The 27,202-nt window shown below is 45.8% G+C and overlaps 1 protein-coding gene across 4 annotated transcripts in view; it reads right to left on the bottom strand.

The window, feature by feature from the left end:
* The window catches only part of EXOC2 (exocyst complex component 2), a 120,637-nt gene that overhangs the window by 13,788 nt on the left and 79,647 nt on the right, over window positions 1-27,202 (bottom strand). For 3 of the 4 annotated variants that reach the window (XM_065913309.1, XM_065913310.1, XM_065913312.1), the window contains exons 22-23: window positions 24,394-24,510; window positions 18,168-18,309 (exon numbers count right to left, since the gene is read on the bottom strand). In XM_065913309.1, coding sequence (XP_065769381.1) covers window positions 18,168-18,309; window positions 24,394-24,510 — 259 coding nt within the window. The remainder of the gene's footprint in view (window positions 1-18,167; window positions 18,310-24,393; window positions 24,511-27,202) is intronic. The other variant, XM_065913313.1, reaches the window with a different exon arrangement.

Below are 27,202 nucleotides of genomic sequence, written 5' to 3'. Positions count from 1 at the left end.
CATCAACACCACCACGAGGCTACCGGTCCTTACACTCTCATAGAATAATTTACTCAGATACCTTCCAGAAGTGAAATTGCTGAGTCAAAGATTTTGATCCATTCTGCCAACTTGAAATTGAAAAGGCCACTCAAAATTAAACCCCCACTTCCTCAGGCTTTTTTACTTTCTACTTGGATTCTCTACTTACTATAATGAATAAAAACCATAATATACGCTTCTCAACTATGATGATGACAAAACTTTCCATCAAAACACTGTAAGAAAAATTCAAGCAAAATGCAAAGGTCAAAGGAAATTTACTTTGTTATACAAGACTTAGACCGACAGAATAAAGTGTCTGAGCGAGAGGTGGACAGAGACACTGCAGGTACAGAAGACACTGGTCCTCCCCCCCCAACACCCAGCTTTCCTCCAAGGCACTTCCTGCTAAATCCTCCACACACGGCTGGTCTCAGGCATCCTGCCTCTTGTTGTTCTGAAACACTGCACTCAGTAATAAAAGTCTGACTCTGGAAACTCTGGAGAGACTGCCTACTTTATAAACCACATTTCCTGTTTTTAACCCTTGTGCCCTAAATCAGTTACCAGTCCTAGTCTACAGATAAAAATAGATTGAAAAATACTATAAATATCCCACAATGTACTTTTTTTTTTGGTCAAACTGAAACACTACATGAAAGAACTTTGGGGTATTTCTTTTCAAGTAAATCAACTATTCAATTACAGTGTGAAGACACATTATTGAAATTACAGCCTATTAAAGGCAACCAGAAACGGCATCAACACTGTCAGTTAGAAAGGCTTAAAACTTCTGCAGCAAAACCACTTGTGCTGGAGCAAAGAACAGCTTCAGGTCCAGGTCTTTATGTTTAATTCACTCTTTCTGGACATATCTGGGATTTGTAAATGAATGCTTGGGGTCAAAAGGACCCATTTCATATGTAGTATATGAATGAACAAACAGGTCTCTACATTTTTCTATTTTCTTTCTCAGAATCCTTTTTTATGGGCTTTAATTAATATATCTCAGATCATGAACTCCTTATTGCCAAATTCAGACTTAAACTGAAGAAAGTAGGGAAAACCACTAGACCATTCAGGTATGACCTAAATCAAATCCCTAACGATCGTACAGTGGAAGTGAGAAATAGATTTAAGGGACTAGATCTGATAGAGTGCCTGATGAACTATGGACGGAGGTTTGTGACGTTGTACAGGAGACAGGGAGCAAGACCATCTGCAAGAAAAAGAAATGCAAAAAAGCAAAATGGCTGTCTGAGGAGGCCTTATAAATAGCTGTGAAAAGAAGAGAAGCCAAAAGCAAAGGAGAAATGGAAAGATATACCCATTTGAACGCAGAGTTCCAAAGAATAGCAAGGAGAGATAAGAAAGCCTTCCTCAGTGATCAAGGCAAAGAAATAGAGGAAAGGAACAGAATGGGAAAGACTAAAGATCTCTTTAAGAAAATCTGAGATACCAAGGGAACATTTCATGCAAAGATGGGCTCAATAAAGGACAGAAATGGTATGGACCTGACAGAAGCAGAAGATATTAAGAAGAGGTGGTAGGAATACGCAGAAGAACTGTACAAAAAACATCTTCACGACCCAGATAACCACGATGGTGTGATCACTCACCTAGAGTCAGACACCCTGGAATGTGAAGTCAAGTGGGCCTTAGGAAGTATCACTACGAACAAAGCTAGTGGAGGTGATGGAATTCCAGGTGAGCTATTTCAAATCCTGAAAGATGATGCTGTGAAAGTGCTGCACTCAATATGCCAGAAAATTTGGAAAACTCAGCAGTGGCCATAGGACTGGAAAAGGTCAGTTTTCATTCCAATCCCTAAGAAAGGCAATGCCAAAGAATGCTCAAACTATCACACAATTGGACTCATCTCACATGCTAGCAAAGTAATGCTCAAAATTCTCCAAGCCAGGCTTCAACAATATGTGAACTGTGAACTTCCAGATGTTCAAACTGGTTTTAGAAAAGGCAGAGGAACCAGAGATCAAATTGCCAACATCTGCTGGATCATCAAAAAAGCAAGAGAGTTCCAGAAAAACATCTATTTCTGCTTTATTGACTATGCTAAAGCCTTTGACTGTGTGGATCACAATAAACTCTGGAAAATTCTGAAAGAGATGGGAATACCAGACCACCTGACCCGCCTCTTCAGAAATCTGTATACAGGTCAGGAAGTAACAGTTAGAACTGAACATGGAACAAGACTGGTTCCAAATAGGAAAAGGAGTACATCAAGGCTGTATGTACGAGGCTGTAAATAAGTCACCCTTCTTATTTGACTTATGTGCAGAGTACATCATGAGAAATGCTGGGCTGGAGGAAGCACAAGCTGGAATCAAGATTGCCAGGAGAAATATCAATAACCTCAGATATGCAGATGACACCACCCTTATGGCAGAAAACAAAGAAGAACTAAAGAGCCTCTTGATGAAAGTCAAAGAGGAGAGTGAAAAAGTTGGCTTAAAGCTCAACATTCAGAAAACAAAGATCATGGGATCCAGTCCCATCACTTCATGGCAAATAGATGGGGAAACAGTGGCAGACTTTATTTTTTGGGGCTCCAAAATCACTGCAGATGGTGACTGCAGCCATGAAATTAAAAGACGCTTACTCTTGGGAAGGAAAGTTATGACCAACCAAGACAGGCTATTAAAAGGCAGAGACATTACTTTGCCAACAAAGGTCCATCTAGTCAAGGCTATGGTTTTTCCAGTAGTCATGTATGGATGTGAGAGTTGGATCATAAAGAAAGCTGAGTGCCGAAGAACTGATGCTTTTGAACTATGGTGTTGCAGAAGACTCTTGAGAGTCCCTTGGACTGCAAGGAGATTCAACCAGTCAATCCTAAAGGAAATCAGTCCTGAATGTTCATTGGAAGGACTGATGTTGAAGCTGAAACTCCAATACTTTGGCTACCTGATGCGAAGAACTGACTCATTTGAAAAGACCCTGATGCTGGGAAAGATTGAAGGCGGGAGGAGAAGGGGACGACAGAGGATGAGATGGTTGGATGGCATCTCTGACTCAATGGACATGAGTCTGAGTAAACTCCGGGAGTTGGTGATGGACAGGGAGACCTGGCGTGCTGCAGTCCATGGGGTTGCAAAGAGTCGGACACGACTGAACAACTGAACTGAATATATCTCCTAGTTTTTAAATATGAATAGGAAAACTTCGTCCTATGAAAACAGAAAATAAAATATCACCACCCATGAAAATAATAGTAAATTTATTTCATGGCTTACTTTTTCCATTTCTAAGAGGATTTATATTCATAAGAGTTTACCTTTCATAAACTTCAGAGACAAACTTTACCTTTGAAGATTCTAATACAGGCAAGGGAGTCACAATCTCTCCGATTTCAAAGTCAGAATCTGATGTGTAAAATAGTCTGTGAACTTATTCTAACCTAAAATATTATAGAACACGATACATTTAGCATGAAGTATCAGTTTCAACATTCAAAACTGATACTGAATTTTAGATTTAAAGGTATAAAAATTTAATTAATATTAATATAAATCAATTTTATTTGTTTCAATTTCTTCTTTTGGCAGGAAAAAAATGTTTTCATTAGAAGGCAACTTCAATTAGAAAAGTAAAAATGAATGAATCAGCTGGACGAACCGAAAGCCTGTCACACAGAGTGACGTAAAATAAAAAGATACTGTATATTACTGCATAAATACGGAATCTAGAAAAATGGTACTGACGAGTCTATTTGCAGGGCGGGAACAGAGACGCAGACATGGAGAACAGACTTGTGGACAGGGCGGAGTGCGGGCAGGGTGGGACGAGTCGAGAGAGTAGCACTGGCGTGTAAACACGACCACGTGTGACAGCCATCGGGGATCGCTGTGCAACCCGAGCTCAGCTCGGGGACAACCTCCCTCCGCGCGCTGGGTGGGAGGGAGGCGCAAGTGGCAAGGGATACAATGTGTATTTATGGCTGATTCACATTGCTGCATGGCAGAGACCAACACAACATTATAAAGCAATTACCCTTCAAATAAAAATAAAAAATATAAAGGTGACAAGAAAACAGAACTCATCCTACATATGCAAATGTGTTTGTTTCACCCTGTGAGGTGTTACAGTTATCTATATACCTCATAAAGGTCTGTAGAATCTTCAGATTTCACAATCTCTAGGAGCCCGGCCCCAGCCCTCAACAAGAATGACCTCAAAGGAAATCAAACTAATAAAAGCTTGTGAGGGAAGCCGGACTGCAGACCACGGCTCTGGAGCCTGACAGCCTGGTTCAGGACGGCAGCCCCACTGTCTAAGCCGTGGCCGCGGCCGAGGGCACACGTGTGTGGCGCTGCAGGTGGCCTGGCCCTGCGCAGCTCTGCTTCCAACGCTGGAGCCGGCATGGTGAGCAGAGCACGGAGCGTCCACTCTCAGGACCAGGTTCCACCCACAGTGTAAGCAGCAAGGTCCAGCTAGGCCAAGCTTCTGCTATTAATCCAAAGAAAAGGCCTTGGAATCAAGAAGAGAGGAGTTGTAATAAAATCAAAGGCAGAAAAACATGAAAGCCAAGAGTTAACCTGGAGCTTCGTCTTCATGTATATCAGAAGGGATCTCTGGAGTCAGCACACGGAGAAGTATAACTGTGAGGAGGGGCTGCAGGCGTGGCCAGTCGCAGTGCAGACCTGGACCTTGCGGCTATCAGAGCTGAGAGCCTGCAAAGCGCCACCGCAAGATGTGAGCTTGGAAACAGCGCCCATGGTCATCCTGGCTAACTGTGATGCTCTGCTGTTAAGGTTTCTAAGTCTGCAAGTAGGAGTTGTCCCCTTTTCCAATTAAACAGAACTCTCACATGGGAAAGCATGTATATCCTGTTTCCCGCACACACACGTACCAGCATCCCAAGGGAGACACGGCAGCCTGCTCTCCACAGGTGCTCCTGCACCTTGTCCCTGTCGGCCCAGGACTGGGAGGCGGCCCTGCCTGCCCGCGCCTCCCCACGCAGACTGCCCGCACCCCCAGCAGAGGAGGGAGCGCACAGCAGCGTGCCGCCCTTTGGGCTCTACTCAACGTCTGGGCCTGGCCTCGGGTGGGGCACGTCTCCCTGCCTGGATGAGCGCGCCACGCTCACATGACCACTTCATGCTGTGGGCGCTAACTGGTCTCTGGCTTCCAGTTACTTCACAGCTGCAGTGGAGACGCTGTCTGCTGGTGCAGAGACGTTTGCTCCCCTCGGGGACGTCCTGGGAGGGAGTGGGCCCCCGCCAAGCGCACCGCTGCCTCTGCCAGCCTTCTCCCGGGGAAGGCAGAGCGACCCTGCATCCCAAACCACATCAGCAGCAGTCTACATGCCATCCAGGTGGATATGGACCCATCAATGTGTCCAAAAGGAGCACTTGCTCTAGTTAAAAAAAAAAAAAAAAGGATTTCCACACCTATTTTCCTTAGCATAAGATAAAAAAGTCACAGCACAGAGGAAAAAAGAGAAAAGTCTAAGAATGCACACCAATTTTTCTTTTCACTAACACAACCCAACTGTGCAATACAAGAAGGCGCGTGCCTTTCGTTTCCATCACGTCTGAAGTCCCTGAAAGTGCCTCTGTGGTTTCACAAAGCCTACCATCATCTCCTTCAATACACAAACTCGCTCAGTGACATGACTCCACGCACAACCTCAGGCCCTTACTACTGCAATCACAGGCTGACACAGCGTTTGCAGTCAGAAGTGAAAGCAGCTGCAAAGCTGAAAACTGCATTTTCAAATATATCATGCTTGGGAATATACTCTGGCTGTCACTCAAACATTTTGATTACTAGTATGAGATATTAACAGAGAATTGAAGTAAAATGATCCAAAAGAAAACTCATACTCAAGTACCCTCCTGCACAACATGAAGGTTTTATTCACAGTCTCTTCCATTTGCTCCTGTGGAGGACACCTGCCCTGCAGCCGTGGGAGTCCCGCTGTCCCACGAGTGGCAGAGACGGGGGGCTGCCGGAGCCACAGGGCAGTCCAGCTTCTGTCAGCCACACGTCCTCGGCTTCAGGGAGGGAGGCCAGCCTGGAAATTTCCTTTCTGTCATGGGCTTCCAGGAAATTCTCAAGACGCTGCTTTAAAACACACAGAAGTTTTCCACCAGAATGTGCAGAATAAAGGGCCATCCAAATGGCTAACTGTTAAGCTATACTCAGAATAGCCAGGGGTTGGCTTTCTTGGCTCATTATTAAGACAAGATGGTCATGAAAGTTCACCTGGTGTTGGGAGAGACACAGAGAGCTGGCATTTCTGGTCTGGCTGTGACAGGCCAGAGGAGGTGAAACATCCAAAGATCGTGCCGTGGTTTGGTGTTCTCACAAGATCTGGCAGGTGTGCATGCTCTGCTGGAACCAGTGAACTTGGCAGTTTCCGAGTGTGCAGTACACTCAGGTAACGACACTCCCCAGGTGCACAAGACTCTGGGCCAGGTTGCAAAGGCTGCTCTTGCAGTGGAGGAAGGGCCGGAAATGCCAAGCGAGGGTGAAAAGGCGTCCCTGAGCACGCCCCGCAAGAGACCTGAGCGGGTGGGAGCGTTGAGGCTAAGCATAGCAGAGGCTCGGGGCCGTTCTCCCCCAGCCCACGGTGGGGAAGGTTCATGGATGCACAACTTAAATGACACTACACATCCTGGGGTTCACAGCAAACCCTCCGAACAGTCACCGCTGTTCCAGCACAGAGAAGAGCAGCTCTGCCTAGAAGACAGCAACTGGGGGCCCTGACTGACCCACCCCATTCCAGAAACCAAAGGGAAATGTGAAGTTCAAAACAGAAAGTTCAGGAAGGTAGGTGAGAGAACTTCCAGGCAGGCAGTGGAAGTGAATATGGAAGGATGAAAAAAGTTGTGTCCTTAACGTCTCTCTACCCTTTCTACACCGAGTCTTCAGACCTGTCTACCCATGGCTGTTCTGTAATGTCCCCTGCTCCCTTTGAAATCAAAACGCCTGCACCACGGTTGGAGGCAAGCCGTCTTGGGAGGCGGAAGTCGTGTGCTGACAAGGCTCACTAGTCCTGGGGGAGGGGTAACAACTACATAATGTCATTAACAATGACTGTCAGTAAGGAGAGGAGACCATGTGCACACACAGACACACACACGCCCGTGCGCCGTCCTCGGGTATCTGCCCTGAGCACAAAGACGCTTCCTGGGTTTCCGTTAGACACAGTCTATCCTCAGTTTGACTACTGTGACTTCAGTCCTTTAGAGTCTGTTAACCACTAATTTATTAAAACACTTGATGTTAAGAAGTCAAAATAGAACAACTGGAATCACCTGAACCTCACCTTTCCATTGTGGTGCATGTTTTCAACAACTGGGAAAGTGAGCGTTTGCCACCGTTTTCAGGTGAAAGCAACAATTTGGAGCTGTTGTCTTACCATGCCCCTCAGGCACCCCGTGCCCCCAAATCCAGGGGCACTCCAGCACTCCGAGGGAACCCGCACCCGACGCTGGGCACGGGGACCAGTGCTGTGCAGCGCCAGGAGGACAGGGGCACGCCTCTGGTTCTGAGGAGGAATCCGAGTGCAGACAGCGTGGCTCCAACAGCCAGGCCAGACTTGCTCAATGACGGGCCAGTGCCTCCTGGGCCAAGCCGCAGTGTCCACCCCGTGGACGCGTGGGGTGCCTGCCTGCTCGCGGGCTGGGCTTGTGGACAAATGGAGGGGCCAGCACCGCTGTCGGCTTAGCATGCTGGGCCACGGCCTCCACCAGCCTCCAGGTCGTGCGCTGAGCTGGAGACCAGAGCCGGGGCAGACCCTTTGGTGCCCTTTCAAACTCCTCACCCAGAACCGTGTGCAGACGCACACCTGTGAGTTCGGAGTGAGCACTGAGCTCCCGGCAGCCAAGGTCGCCGGGGATGACAGGTAGCTGGGAGCAGAAAGGAGCGCCCCAGCAGCAGGGTGTGCACGAGGCCCCCCCGCCATCTCCCATGGCGCACACAAGTTTTAGAAAAAGACTCTTGGTCATAATTAGACAAAATCAGGTGAAGTGAGTGAAAAAACCTCGGATACTGTTCACAGGACCTAGAAACGGAAGTTCTGCAGACTCACAATTACGAGATGTCCACGCTGTTTCCCGAACACCAGAGGGGACACAGCCTGGCAGGATCATGTGGTTAAGGAATGGGCCAGCTGATGGGACTGAAGAGAAGCGATGGTACTGCTGAGACGCAAGAAACCAAAGGGAACGCAGTGCTTGTCCAATCGTGCAGGACTTCTGGGTGCGGTTTAACGAGAGCAAAAGGGATTACAAAAGGCAAGGGGGGATCTAGGGAGGACAGACACATACGTGGAAAGAATAAAACAAATTTGACAGAGGGAAGTTTTTCCGTATTTCGTATCATTTCATACCCGACTGATGGCCGGCTGCACGTCTGAGGAGAGAAGGGACTCAGTGGGTGTGGCCCCTGGACACAGAGAGCAGGCAGGCCTGGAGCCCCTGTGGAAAGACTCCCAGCCAGAGAGGGAACAGTTTGATTACTATGATAATGAATTGACACTCAATTAAATATGCTCAAGCTGAGTTAGAAAAATATGCTCAAGCCATGATAATTAGAAAACATCTTCATTACCTTTTAAATAAAAATGGTGAGGGAACCAACTCATTCTGAAAACTAGAGAGTAAAATCAAGTTTTATCCAGCCTTTCCTGTATGAACTGGACTTCAGAATAACCAAATCGTTGATGAAATTTTTTATTTTTTAATTTCATGCTCCAGTTACCAATCATTAGTTTGCAACCTCTAAGGAAATAAGGCCAATACTTTGGCCACCTGACGAGAAGAGACGACTCACTGGAAAAGACCCTGATACTGGGAAAGACTGAAGGCAGGAGGAGAAGAGGATAACAGAGGATGAGATGGTTGGATAGCATCACCAACTCAATGGACATGAGCTTGAGCAAACTCCGGGAGATTGTGAAGGACTGGGAAGCCTGGTGTGCCGCAGTCCCTGGGGTCGCAAAGAGTCGGACACAACTTAGCGACTGAACAACAACTAGGAGATAAAAGATCATGGCAACAATTACCAATGGTGCTAAAGCTACTGATGAAAAGCTTGACAGTTTTAAAGGGTAAAGCGAGCTGATAACACCTGAATCCAGTTTTCAATCTTAACATCACAAAGAGGGGAACAATCAAACATTACGGACGTCCTGGTGACAAAATCCAAATTAAAATCAAGACTGAAACTGATAAAGCTTCATTAATCATAAGTTCGGAAACACAAGGGGCAGAGAAACATGGCAGATGACACAAGGAGGAAACAATATGAAAACTCCAGAAAATGAGAGTATCTACAGAACCGTCTGATTTATTCAACAAATAAGCTGAAGAGAGGGCCATCAGTCAGTTCAATCACTCAGTCGTGTCCGACTCTTTGCGACCCCATAGACTGCAGCACGCCAGGCTTCCCTGTCCATCACTAGCTCACGGAGCTTGCTCAAACTCACGTCCATCAAGTTGGTGATGCCATCTGATCATCTCAACCTCTGTGTCACCCCCTTTTCTTCCTGCCTTCAATCTTTCCCAGCATCAGGGTATTTTCCAGCGAGTCAGTTCTTTGAATCAGGGTAGCCAGAGTATTAAGAGTTTCAGCTTCAGCATCAGTCCTTCCAATGACTATTCAGGACTGATTTCCTTTAGGATTGAAAAGGCCCTAGAGAAGGGAAAAATTACTTCAGAGACACGCGAGTAAAAGCAACACATAGACCCTGACAGGAGCCCTGATCTGACCGAACTGTCTAAACAACATTTATGAAAATTCTGGACACTGACTGTGTTCCGGAGTCTAAGCTCAGACTGCTTGCTGCAAAACAGGCCAGTAACTGAGAGGTGAGCTGTCAGGACAAGGAACGCAGCTGAATTCGGAAAGCTGGCAAACAAGAGGAGGGTGGGCTCGTGCCCCAAAGAGCCTTCTTGCCTGAGTCAGGACTCAGGCTCCTTCTACACTGAAAAGGGAGAGGGCAAAGCCAAACACGTCCCTGTTTCCATCAGCCTCCAGAGGGCATGTGTGAATTCCTCCCTGTAGCCATTCACGGGGGCCTGGTCGGGAGGCTTTCTGTGAGCTAAACCAAAGCATTTTACTAGCTCGATGCTCATGACCCGAGGCAAAATTCCCAGAGATGAGCCACGTACAATCTAAGCTTACAGGCACCATCCCTTTAGTGATTAACCTGTAATAGAATACAAAAGGTTCTTTCCTATTCCAACTGGATATCTGATAAAATTAATGGATTGTTACATTTTTTTCCAGATCTGGTAATAGTATTGGGACAGTGTTTTCAAAGACATCATCCTTATCTGATTCGTGTGTGGATGAAATGACCCTTCATCCAGAGAGGGCAGGGGACTGGCCGTGAGCTCAGGGCTGCTGAAGCCGCCACGAAGTCAGCTCTGCGCTTCCCTGTTCTGCTGTGATCAACCTCTAGGAATGTCCAAAATAAGTTCAAACAATGACCTTTTGCACAACAGCACATTAATTCACCCTGGTGCCAAACAGCTATCAGTTTAAGACACAATAAAATAAATACTTCAACAGATAATACATGCAATGACTAAAGTATGTAGGCCATAGGTCATTTTAAGGTTAATACATTTCACATTGAATACCATCAGAGCCAACACTTAGCTTTACTGAAAATGCCTGGCAGACACTCTGCAACCAAACGTCCAAAGCACTGTAGAGTTCTGCAGCACTGATGGTGATGCAGTAAACTGCTTATAAAAAAGGGAAAATGGCTGGGAAAAAAGTAAAGTTAAATAATGAAAGTGCAATTTAAAAAAAGAGGACTGACTAGGGTCATCCTCCTTTGAAAAATGTAAAACTGCCTTTCTCCTATAAATAGATGAAATACAAATTTATTAAAATCTTCCTGACAGTATTTTTGAAATGAAATTAGGAAGAACAAGTCAAGAAATTGATAAAACTACTCTGAGTTCAGCACCAGGAAAGACCACTGAGTTGGATGCCTCTTCAAAGGTGGAATTCACGTGACTGGGATCTCTTTCAGTTAAAGCAGAATCAGTAAGGTGGCAGGCTGGCCTGTGAGCAGGGCGCAGGAACCCTGTGGAGGATGATCAGAAGAACGGCAGGTCACCGGGCATTGCCACTTGGGCCCCACGCTGAGACAAGGGCAGATGTGCACAGGGTCTAACAGACAGTGTTAGTTATAACACTAGTGATGTGTTAGTGACAACAATAGTGATGCTCACAAAGGCGCCCTCAGAATCCTGCAAGGCTCGGTCTTCAGAATAAATCTGGAAAGGTGAAATGACACTCAGAGACCTTTGGGTTACACCTATTTTGTAATAATCTAATTACTTCTAAATGAATAGTTCACATGGTGTTTTTGGTAACTGTTTTCTTATTTAATCACCCAAAATTCTCTTCTTCAACATTAACTGAATTAAAGGATAATTCAATCTGATATTCTGTTGAAAATACCTACTAGGGTAAAAACCAAACTTCAAATTAGTATTTTACTTGATGTGTTTTCCCTGTCATCTCCGGCTCGAGTAATTTATGCCAAGGGGTTTCTCACTGATCAACCAACTGGTGAAGGAAATGTACTGGGGACAGTTTTCTCTACACTGGCACCCAGGAGGGCTACGGCACAGAGATGGAGGTGGCATGCAGGGAGGCCTGGGGACAGTGGGGAGGGGCCGGAGGGGAGGGAGAGGCTGTGGGTGTGCGGGGGAGCCACTGCTGAGCCCCTGTCTAGTTTGACACATGCTGTGAACGGACCCTTGAATGGCCGCTGGGGTATTTTATAAAAAACAGAACTAATATTTGGATGCTGAAATAACTCCTCTTCTTTATTAATGGGACAAAACAAACTTTTTATTTGCTCAACTCAGCTCTTATCTTTTGCCTGCACACCTGGAGCCAGCCCTGGCTGTAGACTGGGCTTAAGGAGAATGGTGTCTCCCGGCACTGCTGGGTTCCGAGTGGGGCTTCCCCGTGGGAGGGAGGAGAGCCTTCGTCCACCTCTGGGGGGATGGCAGCGCACGGGCTCTGTGCCCTTCTCTGCTCCCCGCCCGGCCCGTGGGAGGCGGCGAGAGGGCAGAGCAGATACTTGCAGGAGGAGCTGGTGAGAGCTGGGCTTGCTCGGACCCCGCAGCCCCCGCTTTCCCGCAGCCCCCGCTTCCCCGCCTGCTGGCGCCTGTGTCTTATCCTACCAGGCTTGCTCAGACCCCACTTCCCTGCCTGCTGGCACCTGTGTCTTTTCCTGCGATTGGTGTGAGATCGGGAGAGAGGACTGTCCTTCACCAGTTCCCGGGGCCCAGATTCTAATGGTGTTTCCTGCCTTTCCTTCGTGCAGGCTGAGGCAGCGATGGATGAGAGTCCCTCCGACGTGGGACACGACCACTCCTCCCTTAGGAGGATCCAAGGAGCTGTCCTCGCACTTGGTAAACCTCCCCACACGCTCCAGGAAAGCATTCTCCCTAGGGGTGTGCACAGTTTGACAAGGAGTGAGATGGGTGTTTCCATGGCGGTGCTGATTTGATGAGACAGATAGCAGGCAGCCTGCCCACCACCCCAGTGTTCTTCACTTGAGGTAAGTGCAATTAGCTCACTGGAATACAAGGGTCTGGTTAAATCACAAAAGAGTATAAGAGAAGTGTTGAGGAAAAAAGAGACATACAACAGGCAATCAAGATACTCTTCACACGGCAGTGGAAATGCATTTACAGGCAGGAATAGGCGATCAGCGAGGATGAAGAGCACAACTGCAGACTGGTCTCAGCCTTCGCACGCCGGATCCACGGTGACCGAGGGAAGCACCCTGCATCCCACATGAGCCGGCTGCCCTCCCCATCCGCCTGGCCCCCCACACTCACAGCATCCACCACAGAGACGTCTTCCCTTCCCCGATACTTCCAATGACTACAGTTAACAGGAAAGCATTTTGAGGTAAAAATCAGTTAAGTACTTATTAAAAAATGGTTGATTTTAAATTAATATTTTACCTTTACGAATATATGTAAACATACATGTTCTAGATAGAAAACAAATATTTAAGTGAAAATTTAAAGAAAGATTACTTTTTTTCTTTAATACGTTTTTAAGATTTAAACTTTCAAGTGTACTTGTAAATGAGATTATTTTTAACTGAGCTAAAACTTATTAAATGCAAATACTCAGAGCCCTTAATAACTGAGGATAACAGAAAAATGACACAACCAGTTAAGTGACTCAGAACTAACCAGAATAATCTTTCCTGATATATATATACATAAAATTAAACAGGTGATCAACTGGATTTTTAAAAAAAATTACTACAGTGTCAGAAAGTAAATTTTTTTTAAAATTTATTTCTAACTACAGCAATACACAGGTAGCTATATGATTTGCAAAATTCAGCTCTGAAATGAAAAATGAAATTGGAGATGAAAATTCTAAAGATAATACTAAGGTAACTGAAATTCTTTTGGAGGACTAAAGTCAAACTACTGTGGCTGCTCAGCTTGGTCTCAAAACTTCAGTCAACTTTAAAGAAACGAAAAGTTGCTCTATGACTATAAGAGACTGAGGTTCAGCTGGGGATCCAGTCAAAACCACACTGAGAACAGAACTAGACACAGCTTAGAAAAGTGAAACCGACATCGACAATTTCTAAGAGGTTTTGGCATCAGAGGAATGGCGCGTGAATGACGGACGGGGCCGTGGTGTGTGCACATGCCGAGGAGAGGATGCTAACCTGAAAGAAAGCACCACGGGCCTCCATGCCACACAGCCAGCAGCACCTCAATTTGCACAAAAAGCTCCCCGGGTAACCATGACGTCACTCTGCATCCATCATCACTCACACCGTGGGCTGGGAAGACGCAAGGGGCAGAGAAGGACCCCAGACCTGGACACTGAGTCAGGCCACGCCTGGCAGCAGGGAAGACCCAAAGAGCCTGACGATGTCCGCCCCGCCCCCTTGCCCTCCTGAGTCCTCACAAGGACTGAGCAAGATGCACCTCAACCGTCCCTGAATAGCAAGTATGTTGTGCACAGAGATGCCAGGCAGAAACGCGCTCACATCAGGTATCCTTGACACTCATGTTTAAATCAAATGCAATTACTTATGACTGAGGGATTGCACATAGCTTCCACAGGGCACAAGCGCTAAAATGCTCACCTCAATTAAACAAATGCCAACATCCACTGTGTACTATTTGTTAAAAAGTGAACAAGATTAATGGAAACTAGAATATCACACGATTTACTTTCCTATCAAAAAATAACAGAGAAAAATGACTGCCGAAGCACAGAGCAAATACTCGAAAGATAAACTAAGGCATGACCCACGTTTGCTGAGACTTGAGAACTATGAATTCCCACTGCACGACTGGAGCTTGGTGGACAGGTGGGGCCTGGGAACCAGGAGAGGCCCTGGCCGCCTGGAGGCGGCGTGGGAGGAACCAGGAGCAGGATGAGCAGGAGCCGTGCCCATGAGCGAAGGGGCATCTCTCCCAGGGGTGGGACCAGTCTGGAAGCACCCCACAGAGCACCAAGGCCAGCACGTCCATGGACCCCAGGATGGCTGGAGACGTGAGAAAGACACGAGAGGACACAGGGGCCTCAGGCGGAATCTCTGAGGCGCCGCCCAGACAGCTATTTCATGCCAGACTGTAAAGTGGAACCTGTCAGGCTGTGAGTAGTCAGAGTGACAGGAGCTCAAGGGGTTCTGAGCCTGATGTCCTGGCCACCTCTTCCCCACCCTCCAGAGGGAATGAGGATTTGTCTTAAGACAGCTGAAATTTAGGAAATTGTAATAAGTTGGCTTAAAGCTCAACATTCAGAAAACAAAGATCATGGCATCCGGTCCCATCACTTCATGGCAAATCGATGGGGAAACAGTGGAAACTGTGGCTGACTTTGTATTTCTGGGCTCCAAAATCACTGCAGATGGTGACTGCAGCCATGAAATTAAAAGACACTTACTCTTTGGAAGGAAAGTTATGACCAACCTAGACAGCATATTAAAAAGCAGAGACATTACTTTGCCAACAAAGGTCCATCTAGTCAAGGCTATGGTTTTTCCAGTAGTCATGTATGGATCGGAGAGTTGGACTATAAAGAAAGCCGAGTGCCGAAGAATTGATGCTTTTGATCTGTGGTGTTGGAGAAGACTCTTGAGAGTCCCTTGAACTGCAAGGAGATCCAACCAGTCCATCCTAGAGGAGATCAGTCCTGGGTGTTCATTGGAAGGACTGATGCTGAAGCTGAAACTCCAGTACTTTGGCCACCTGATGTGAAGAGCTGACTCATTTGAAAAGACCCTGATGCTGGGAAAGATTGAGGGCAGGAGAAGAAGGGGACAACAGAAGATGAGATGGTTGGATGACATCACCGACTCGATGGACATGAGTCTGAGTAAACTCCAGGAGTTGGTGAAGGACAGGGAGGCCTGGCGTGCTGTGGTTCATGGGGTCGCAAAGAGTCGGACACGACTGAGCGACTGAACTGAACTGAGTAAGTATTAAGAGCTAAGTATACATGAGGAACATGCATTACAGGCACACAAATGACTGAAACTGCAAGGAGTTAAAGCACTTGGCGTGCGCATGAGTGTGCATGTGTATACAGGTGTGCAGGGCCTGCTGTGCAACAAGTCCTTTATTTGTGAACCAGGGACTGGTTAACTGTTGGTACAAGCGTTCAGTACAGCAGGGCCCAAATCATTTGTTTGTGAATGTGCAAACTCCCAATAAACCTTCATGGTGGCACATGTCACCTGAACTGATAAGGATCTTGACATCTCCCCTAATCTAATTTCACCCATTTCCCTGCCGCAATTGCTACTGGGATGTAACATGAACTGTGGCATATGCCACTATATTACCTTCCTAAAGCTCCCAACTGTTGAAATTCCCAAAGTCACCTAGCCCAAGAGTTTTGAAAAAGACTGCAGATCGAAAGCTCTAGAGGCTGTTGACAGACCGCCTTGAGACCAGTGATCCACCCAGGGAGTTAGGTTTGCTCATGCGAAGTCAGGAACTCAGCTTACACAGAAGGTGCATGTCATCAACGGCCCTGGATAACTGATCACTACCCCTGAGCTCATGGACTGGGCTGTAAGATGCTCCACCAACGTAAAGGGCAGTGCTGGGAACCAATGGACAGGATACTCCCTCGTAGATAATTATCTTGCACATAAAACACATGTAATTCCCATAGGATCCATCTAAACACCACGCCTACCCTCCAGTGGCCATATCACATATGCAGAGTAAATGGCTGGGGTCTTGACACTTGAGCAGATGCCTGAGGACAAAGGACTCATGACCATATGGGCAAAGGGAGGACCCTGCAGGGAGGATGTGGGAAGTCTTCCCTGTGCGCTGTGGGCAGCTGGCGAGGCCATGGGTCAGTACTGACCACGTTGCAGATTTTACTGTAAGACACTACAAAAATTTTAAGCAAGTTTCTGACAGGATTTGACATACTGTAAAAGGATGTATTTGGGGTGTGAGCTGTCATCCAGTCTGGACACAGCAAAGAATGTATACCTGAACGAACCTAATTCCCAGGGTGGATCACTGGTCTCAAGGTCATCTGAACAGCCTCTGGAACTTTTGATCTGCAATCTTTTTCAAAACTCTTAGGCTAGGCGATTTTGGGAATTTCAACAATTTGGGAGCTTTAGGAAGGTAATATAGGAAGGAGCATTTAGGAAGGCAATGAATGGCCTTACGGGAGAAAGATCAACTATGATCAGCTTTAGGCAGAAGGCTCAAACGTCTATAATGATGGATGGTGACTTCAGGAATTAAATACCTACAATAACATAAACATTACTAACTTAATGATTCTGATTCTCAGCTTGTACTTCTGGCATCATTGCATCATTACCCCTAATATGAACAGCTTGATGCTTTCAAACTGTGGTGTTGGAGAAGACTCTTCAGAGTCCCTTGGATGGCAAGAAGATCAAACCAGTCAATCCTAAAGGAAATCAACCCTGAATATTCATTGGAAGGACTGACATTGAAGCTGAAGCTTCCATACTCTGGCCACCTGATGCAAAGAGCCGACTCACTGGAAAAGACCCTGATGCTAGAAAGACTGAGGACAAGAAGAGAAGACGGCGACAGAGGATGAGACGGTTGGATGGCATCACCAACTCAATGGACATGAGTCTAAGCAAACTCTAGAAGATAGTGAGGTACAGGAAACCTGGCGTGCTATATAGTCCATGGAGTTGCAAAGAGTCTGACACGACTTAAGTGACTGAACAACAATATGAACAGTAACAATAAAAAAAAAATATTTAAAGAGTAAATGATGCTATCACCATCTAATAAAAGCATCACACAACAAAAAATGACAGGATATCACAACAAATTGTTGAACGAATAAAGGTAACACAGCTTTCCAGCAGGTCACGGGTGCAGGCACACGCGCCCCGAAGACCTGGTATCTAGTAAGAACAGAAGCATGTTCACACCAGGCAACACCAACATGTTAGGAGGTGGCCTGGCTTTATGTATTCCATGGTACTTCATACAAAGAAAGAAGTATCTGATCAATCAAAAATGTATTTCTTTCAATGAGCAAGTTATTTCTAAAACATACAATACCAAGTGATCTAAGTGACATTTATTTGACATCACACGATAATATTGGAACTATCTGCCATCTTTCCACAGTTGAGTTTTCTCTGCTAAATGATGATGATCTTACTCCCATACCTTCTCCTTGAATGTTTCACCTCTCTGGCAACCGTAACTGGGTCTTCCATAGAAGCGACCAAATGTCTTAAGTAAATTTTTTGATGAAGGTCGTAAGGTCATTGCATAAAACTGCACTCAGGCCTACTGCTTCTATGCAGGTAAGAAGCACCCCAGGAAGCAAGTGTGCATTACTGAGGTGATCACACACTCTGAGGTGTAATTAATTATCCTCTGGAATTTACGGTTATCTCTAAGCCATTTTAAGCACTAATAATTTAAAGTCTCCTAATCTCCAAACTATCAAAAAGTGCGTTTAAGCTAATAAAGATTTAAAAATCAAGCCAATCTCTTAGTTAAATATGAAAAGAATGGGAACAAAAAGAAAAGCATCTTAAGCATGTATCAAGAAAAGCAAATCCATATTCATGTCTTAGGATGCATGGACCTGGAGACCAGTAATCTGAAACCACCCACCTGTCGGGGGCAGGCAGTCCCTCCAGTCGAAGTAGCCAGCGTAAATGCCAGGTTCCAAGGAGCCCACGATGGGGTCTGCCTTCAGCTCAATGTAGCTTTCAAACAGCCTCTGGTCCAGATCTTTGAGTGAGGCCATGCTCACCTGTGAGCACAGCGGGAGCACACCAGTGAGACCATGCTCGCTCAAGCGCACAAGCGGAGCACGCACGGGCGTCTACTCGCGGGTGAAGAAACGGCAGAACAGTGTAAGTAAACACCGAGCAGGTTTGAACAGTACTTACCGGCTTTCCCACAGAAAGGCGTGACTTTTACTCCGCCGCTGCGAATAAAGAGCACTCTAGCACGGCAGGTGCCCTGCTACACTGTCTACACAGGGCTCTGAAGCTCACTCAAAGCAGTTACAGAAACATAAAATCATTGTTTTATTTTAATGTTTCCAACTTAAACTTTCTAATTTACTATTGAAAAAACTTTTTTGGTAAGAATACTTTGTAAAAATTAAAACTTCTGAGAAAGAAAAAAATTACAGAAAAAAAGCCCTGTTATTTTCATTTCAAAGATGACAGAAAGATCACTTTTAACTGAGCCAGCGCTATAAAAATAAACTCATCAAACTATACTCAGAACCACTACGGGGAACGGTGGGCAGCAGGGGTGGGGGTGGGTGTGTGTGTGTGTGTGTATGTGTGTGTGCGCTCGCGCAAACTGCTGGGAAGACAGGCTCAAGAGGCTCAAGGAAGGACTGTACAAGGCTCTAAGACAAGGAACAGAGCCACTATTTTATAGTTGTAGTAAAAAAAACAAAAAAATTTTAACTAGAATAAATAAAAACAGCAAAAAAATTTATACAATTAAGCTAAAAATAATCAAATATGTAAAACACATTGCCTATGGTTCAAGTGACTCAAAAATCTTTAAAACTGCTTGCTATAAACGAGTTTCCCTGGACTTAAAAGAAAAAAAAACCTGTCCTTTCTCTACCTCTATGCTGAAACATTGGAAAGAGATTTACAGGTGTCACAGAAAACCTCACTCAAGAATTGGATGCCACACGACTAAAAGACTCCACATGCCACAACTAAGACATGGCTCGGCCAAATAAGCAACACATAAATAAGAATAAGTACACATGTATAAAAGAGAGTCTTCCCTCCCTGGCCTGTGAATGTCTCAGGAGATTAGGAGAGGTTGGGGCTGGGGGCCCCATCCCATCCATCTCTCTCTAGGCATTCGACTTTAAAAAAAACAGTAATTTAACGCCAGAGTTTAATGGCTATTATAACATTCTTGGGTAGATAAAAAATACGCAACTATCCAAACTGTAAATTAGATCATTCTTTTAAAAAGACTGGCACAGAGTGTAACAGCTCTTTATATATGTAAGGATCGTTCTTTGGATTTATGTAATTACAGCTACTGCAGTAAAATTATGAACCAAAGCTTATTAACCATACAGCTCTGGTTTTCCCTCCTCAAAGGGCTCAGCCTGCAGCCTCTGAGCCCCTTTAAAGAGACCGTTCTCGCCAATGAGCATCTGAGCAAGTGTTAACCTGCCAAGCAAGGAAAGACATGCAAAAGAAAACACCACAAGGGGATGTTTCCTATCAAATGTGAACTAATCATCAGTGACAGCTGAATGTAAGGGTGCAGCTTCTGAACAGCAACCTGGCAGGCAGAGTCTGCCAGGAGGGAGCCTCTGCAGCAGCAGTTCACTTCCAGGAATTTACTGTGAGGAAGGGAGGAGGGTGATGTGGCCAGCATCTCCTCTCAGTGACAGCCACAGAGTCACCGGAAGGTTCCCAGCAGGAAAAAGTGAAAACAGGAATTTTACAATGGCACATCCAACGGTATTTGTTAAAATACTATAAAGCCATAAAACTCACATTCATAAAAATGGGAAAGTGCTCACAACAGAATAGCCAATAGAAAAAGATAGATTCATTATAAGCTGAATTCAGAAAATTGTTTCATATTTTAATGACATATATAGACACGGGTCTATGTAAGATACTAATTACTATATGTTCTAAAATAAGAGTGTTTATCTTTCATGAATTACAGGTGATTAAAAAAAACTTTTTTAGATTTTTCAGTATTTCTCCTTTTAAAAAATGATTAGGTCTTAATTAAAAAAAAAATCATTTATTTTTGGCCATGCTGATGTTCCCTGTTGGGTGGGCCGTCTCCAGTTACGCCGCGCGGGCTTCTCGCCACGGCTCCTCATATTGCACAACATGGGCTCCAGAGCGTTCCGGCTTCAGCAGTCGTGGTATGTGGGCTTAGCCGCCCTGAGGCACGTGGAATGTTCCAGACCAGGGATTGAACCTGTGTCCCTGCACTGGCAGGTGGGTTCTTAACCACTGGACCACCAGGGAAGTCCAGAGGTCTTACTTTTACAATAAGGAAAAAAAAATGCACGATAAAAAACATCTGCAACACTTAAGACTGGGAGGTGCTGGCACCGCACGTGGACACGCACGGGCACGCGGGGCTCCACAGCACAGCCCAAGGAAGGCCTCCAACGGGGCTCATGCCAAAGGAGTGTCTCGCAGAGAAAGATGGTTTGGAAATGCTGACAAGTTTCGTGTTTTATTATTTAGTGCTGTTTATGAAGTTCAAAATGATAGACATTTAAGCAACCAGCGTCTAATCCTATTCCTCTGGTGTCTCCTCATAGAAACAATTCTGTCCTTTATTTTAGCACAGGCATGATGCCAGAAGAGCTGGCACTCTGGACTCAGCCTGAGAGGCCTGCTTTGTTAACTTCCCTCTCTCTGAGCATCTTTCTGCATGAAAAACAGAAAGAAATTAATTTCCTTAATTACTTCAGAGAGCTATTTTCATCAAACAAAACTCTGTAAAAAAAAATCATTCCAGTTTTAAAGGATGAAAAGGGAAAAAGTGAGTTAGTGGCTCAGTCGTGTCCGACTCTGCAAGCCCATGGACTGTGCCTCACCAGGCTCTTCTGTCCATGGGATTCTTCAGGCAAGAACACTGGAGTGGATTGCCATTGCCTTCTCCAGAGGATCTTCCCAACCCAGGGATCCAGCCTGTGTCCCCTGCACTGAAGGCAGATTCTTTACTGCCTGAGCCACCAGGGAAGCCCCAAAGGATGAATGATCATTAAATTTTAATGAACTCCTAACAAGCATGATTATTTATGTAAAAATTAATTCTACTCTTGCAGTTGAAGAGTAAGATTAAGGGAACTAAAAAGGTCAGTGAAGCTCTTCATGAAACAGAATGCAGAAGGAACTGTGTCTGGAGAAACTTTGGCCAAGTCCCCGAGCACGGCTCGGGGGAGACTTGCGAGAGGCGGGGTCCGAGGGGAGAGGACGCCCAGCAGCAGCTCCGAGGGGCCTTCCCTCTGACCGCAGAGCAGAGCATGGGTGACTAGTGTTCAGGGTATCTGAATGGCCCAGACTGCTCTCGGATCTGGGCCTCCGGAGTTATGTTACCTGAGAAGGGAACCATGAAAAACAGGGGAAGCTGGCAGCTTTTTAACCTTAATGCAAGAAACATGTTTTACTTCACTGTCATCATGAAATTAATAAATCCACTCATAAAAAACAGAAACAGCACAAAGACTATAAATCTAGTTTACTGTCTATTCCTTTAATGCTCAGTTGAATGCTTTCAAAATACTCAATTCCAAATTCTGAGTGCCACAAATAGCACTGCCCAGATCCTCAAAACACCTTGGTTTCAGAACACAAGAGCCTGGACAAAGACTGGGAAGGACACAAGAGCCCACCTGCATGTCAATTTCCTTTTGCTTCTTACTGACACAGATTCAATCTACAGAAAATCCCCACTTAAAACTTACAAAAAATGCTCAAAATTCTCCAAGCCAGGCTTCAACAATACATGAACGATGAACTTCCAGATGTTCAAACTGGTTTTAGAAAAGGCAGAGGAACCAGAGATCAAATTGCCAACATCTGCTGGATCATCAAAAAAGCAACAGAGTTCCAGAAAAACATCTATTTCTGCTGTATTGACTATGTCAAAGCCTTTGACTGTGTGGATCACAATAAACTCTGGAAAATTCTGAAAGAAATGGCAATACCAGACCACCTGATCTGCCTCTTGAGAAATCTGTATACAGGTCAGGAAGCAACAGCTAGAACTGGACATGGAACAACAGACTGGTTCCAAATAGGAAAAGGAGTATGTCAAGGCTGTATATTGTCACCCTGCTTATTTAACTTATATGCAGAGTACATTATGAGAAACCCTGGGCTGGAAGAAGCACAAGCTGGAATCAAGATTGCCAGGAGAAATATCGATAACCTCAGATATGCAGATGACACCACCCTTATGGCAGAAAGCAAAGAAGAACTAAAGAGCCTCTTGATGAAAGTCAAAGTGGAGAGTGAAAAAGTTGGCTTTAAGCTCAACATTCAGAAAACAAAGATCATGGGATCTGGTCCCATCACTTCATGGCAAATCAATGGGGAAACAGTAGAAACAGTGGCTGACTTTATTTTGGGGGGCTCCAAAATCACTGTAGATGGTACCCGCAGCCATGAAATTAAAAGATGCTTACTCCTTGGAAGGAAAGTTATGACCAACCTAGACAGGCTATTAAAAGGCAGAGACATTACTTTGCCAACAAAGGCCCATTCAGTCAAGGTTATGGTTTTTCCAGTAGTCATGTATGGATGTGAGAGTTGGACTATAAAGAAAGCTGAGTGCTGAAGAATTGATGCTTTTGAACTGTGGTGTTGGAGAAAACTCTTGAGAGTCCCGTGAACTGCAAGGAGATCCAACCAGTCAATCCTAAAGGAGATCAGTCCTGAACATGCATTGGAAGGACTGATGTTGAAGCTGAAACTCCAATACTTTGGCTACCTGATGCGAAGAGCTGACTCGTTTGAAAAGACCCTGATGCTGGGAAAGATTGAAGGTGGAAGAAGAAGGGGACAACAGAGGATGAGACGGTTGGATGGCATCACCACCAACTCAATGGACATGAGTCTGAGTAAACTCCAGGAGTTGGTGATGGACAGGGAGGCCTGGCGTGCTGCAGTCCATGGGGTTGCAAAGAGTCGGACATGACTGAGGGACTGAACTGAAATCTCTCCCTGCTTTTATATGCAATTTCTAATCATTTCATATATTTTTAAAATGATAAACGACTTCTCCAATAAAAATGTTGGTGTCATTATTATTATTGCATAAAAACAAAATGCCCACTTTCTACAAATACTAACTTTTCACTGCAAGAGAACACCTTGTAATTCTCAACCAAAAATTTCTGGAAATAAACTCGACATTTGGCCCTGAAGTCTTAAGTCACAACATTTCTCATCAGGATGATTAATCTTTACGAAAAGGCAGGAAAAGAAGACACAGCCACCCACTCTGACATTTTCTATCTTTAAAAAAAAAATCCCAATCAAGTTCATGAACTGGAACCATCATTTGTAAAAAGTATGCAATCCATCAAGAGCACTTTTTGATTGTAAGATTAACAAGATCACTATCTTATTCTGTGCACTAAGAAAACTGTACCGACATTAAAAAAAGTGGCTCCAGCTTGCTTTACTTAGAAATCTGATAAACCCCTGCCCAGGAACCAAGCAACCTTTAATAATAACAAGATCACTGCATCTTTTTCTTTTCTGATTACTTGAAAAATATAAACACTAAAGTGCAACATCATTTAAAAAAAACAACACTCCAATGATCTATTTATGCAGTACTCATTTTTGTCCAGTTCTCCTCATGCAGCACTGGAGAGGGGGGGTGGTGTGTTTTTCAGGAAAGACAAAGCAACCTAGAGCTGTGCCTGTGTGCGTGTGTGCACACGTGTGTGCGTGTGCACCGCACCTGTGCAAATGCTTCAGCAGGCACACAGAAGCTCCGCTATGGTCCCCGGAGCAGGAGAGAGGGAGGAGAGGTGATTGTGAGGTTCAGGGTTTGCTGTTGGCTAGTGACAGCTCTAACCTGAAGGAGACACATGTGAGATGCCTCTGGAAGCCTTTCTCTCCTTTCCTTCCCTCAGTTTTGGGAAGGCTGGGTGAGAAATATGCCGGCTCTAGTCCTGCAAGGACTTTGCTCCAGAGAAAGAGAAGAGCATTAACTCCAGGTGAGCTGTGAGAAGGGGGCGGGAGGTGAGGGTGAGAGGAGCAGAGGGCGGAGCGAGCGGGGTGGGGCGGCATGGAGAAAACGGCTGAAAATAAGCGGGTGACAGGACCCCCGTCCCTTCACAAGTCATTACCTGTGTTATTTTTTCTATTCCCTGGAAGTTGTGTTTTTCAAAATGGTCTGCTATGTTTAGGAAAGTGTGACGTTCTAGGTAGCAGCAATTACTTAGGACTATCAAAAGTCGCTGTTCCTAAAACCAAAACAAATTTTTAAAAATTACATTTACAGTAACAAATTGAAAATTTAACTGATAACATTTATCACTTGCTAATTACAATCTCTTAGTATTTCATATCCATATTCAGCACTTTGTTTATCTTGGTTCCTTCTTTCCAGTAACAGAGAAACATAATACAAATCTGTAATTCTACTAACTAATCACTGTGACCTAATACACTGAAGAGTCAAATCATGTTTAACTCAAATTGCTTTAGAAACCTAACAGCTGTATGGAAAGCAGACAGATGGAGCACAGGAAACCAGTGAGATGGGGTCAGGTGCTGTTCTTAGGAAAGGGGTTCTACTTTGCTGTTTATTTTACATGTTTTGCACCCAAAATAGCTATAAAAATGGATATTAAAAATAACTACCAAAAAACGTTGAAACTTTTGGAAAATAACTTGTAAATTTTTCATAACTTGGAAGAAAACTGTAATGGCACCTACAGACGGGCTCCCTCAGCCACGAGGCCGTCGCAGCCCTCCTCATGGAGAGTCTCCTCCTTGGGGGAAGTGAGGGGACAGAGGCTGGGCACCTGCCCAGTCAGCCCCAGAGAGGGCCACGCTACACCCCCAGGCTTCTGGCTGCTCACGGTGATTTGGCATCAAAGTGACCAGACCCCCAGGGTGACGAATCAATCCTCTTTGTAGAGTTTAGAAGAACTGGCTTGTAAGGAAAGTTCTAGGAACGGCTCTGTCCCACCTCCTCAGGGTGAGGGTTTCTCTAGAACAAGTGTGACTAATCCGAGGCCTCGGTTTAGATCCTGACTGAACTCAGGGCGGAGATCCTCCCCAGGAGACACTCCCACCTGTACTGGGCTCACTGTGGTGCGCTCACCAGTGACTGAGGTCGGGAGGGAAGGGCAGGTGCGCAGACCACAGGGCCGCCCTGGCTGGGCCCGCACTGCCCAAGAGTCCCATTCAGGGCCTTCACAGCGTGCAAACTGCTAGGTCTCTATTTAAAGTTTCATTATTTAAGTTCTGGCAGAGTGTGGTCTACTTGTTGTCTTTTGTGGTCGTCAAAAAATATAATTAAAAGGCCCAGAATTATTACGGTGGTTTAAAAGTAATGAAACGGCCTGAATGACTCTATGGATGAGAAGTGGAGGTTAAAACAAAGAAAATGAACTATCATCTACCCTTCTCCACGCTCCACGTTCAAACCCTGTGAGATGGCCGCTCTGAGACTGGGGGTGACAGGCAAGGCTGGGGTAGGCTGGACCCCTGCCCGCGCCCCGTGCCGCCATCATGTGGCCCTTGTAAGGCACATGACGTGCACTCACGTGACTCCTCGGCAGCCAATCTGATCTCAGCTGGTCTCCCAGGCCCACAGTCCAGCCTTCCCTGGGGAGCCGGCTGCCAAGCACCCTCCCCCTGCCCCGCCCACCAGTGGCCTGCTCCAGCCTGTCCCGTCTCCTCTGCCCTGTTCTGTGGCCCATCTGTGGCAGGATCTGCAGGCTGAGGACTCCACGGTCTCAGGCACCGTCCTGGCCCTCCACAGCGTCTCTGTGATGCAGGCATCAGGCCACCCTCCGTGGTGCCTGAAGCCCTTCAGTCAGTGAACAGCAGCCAGAAGAGAACCAGCGACAAGCCCCCTTTCGTCCCATGCTGCCCTCTGCTGGGAACCAGGACAAGACCCTGCAAGGACCTGAATCCCCAGGGTCAAATCTAATGCAGTAACATCCAGTGGAAACGCACAGGGACTGAGCTTGGCACCAAATCTGGAACAATCTCAGGAGAGGGGGACAGGAGACAGTGTGACCCACTCAGGGTTCTGGCTGAGAGCAGGCAGACGGAGATTAAGGCGTGGTTCGAGGTGGGGTCCAGGCTCTGAGGAGAACTGGGCCCAGCGGGCGTTGTCAGTCCGAGAAGGAAGATGCTGAGCACGCGGCAGCTGCCTTTGCACTGGGAAGACTGTCGTGTGCAAACAGGGCCTGTCCCAAAGACCGGGAAAGGGACAGCCCTCCCTTCCGCTGAGAAAGACGCTGCCTCGGCACATGCTTCTCCAGCCTTCTGTTCGTGTTCACGGGGGAAGCACGGTCTGAACTCACCAGATGGCATCCACTCACCCTTGACCCAACACAGGCAGTGCCCCACAGCCGTCCACTCGCCCCCACGAGCCCTGGCTTCAGTCTGACCCGCGGGGACTCCAACAGTCTGCTTTTCCGTCTGGATTTCTTCCTCTCTGATGCTTCCTTGTCTGGAGCTCCCAGGCTCTCTCTTCAGGCCTCCCCTTGGATCTTGAACCCCAATATGATTTCTACATACGTGGTCTCCTCTCTATCCACTAGGACTGTCCCTCGTATCCTCATCCCATCCCAGGCCTCACACTGCTGATTTACAAATCTGTACCTGGACTTCTCTCCTGGGGGCCAACTGCCCACTAGACATCCCATCTGAACACCTCTCATTCAACACATCTGGTCCCAAACTGATGTTTTAATCTTTCTGTAGAACCAATTTTCTTCCCGAATTCTCTCTGTGAACAAGTACTATTATCTGCCTAGTCACACAGTAATTAAATCTACAACAGAGTTTTTAAAAAAATTACTTTGATTATACTTTTCCTAATAAAACAAATCCTTATTTCGGAATTGACACTTATAACAACTGTAGAAATGATATGTGTGTGTGTGTGTGCTAGTCACTCAGTCGTGGCCAACT

The sequence above is a fragment of the Muntiacus reevesi genome, chromosome 20 (assembly GCF_963930625.1).
Source record: "Muntiacus reevesi chromosome 20, mMunRee1.1, whole genome shotgun sequence".
NCBI lineage: Eukaryota > Metazoa > Chordata > Mammalia > Artiodactyla > Cervidae > Muntiacus > Muntiacus reevesi.
This window is presented reverse-complemented; position numbering and strand designations above follow the sequence as displayed.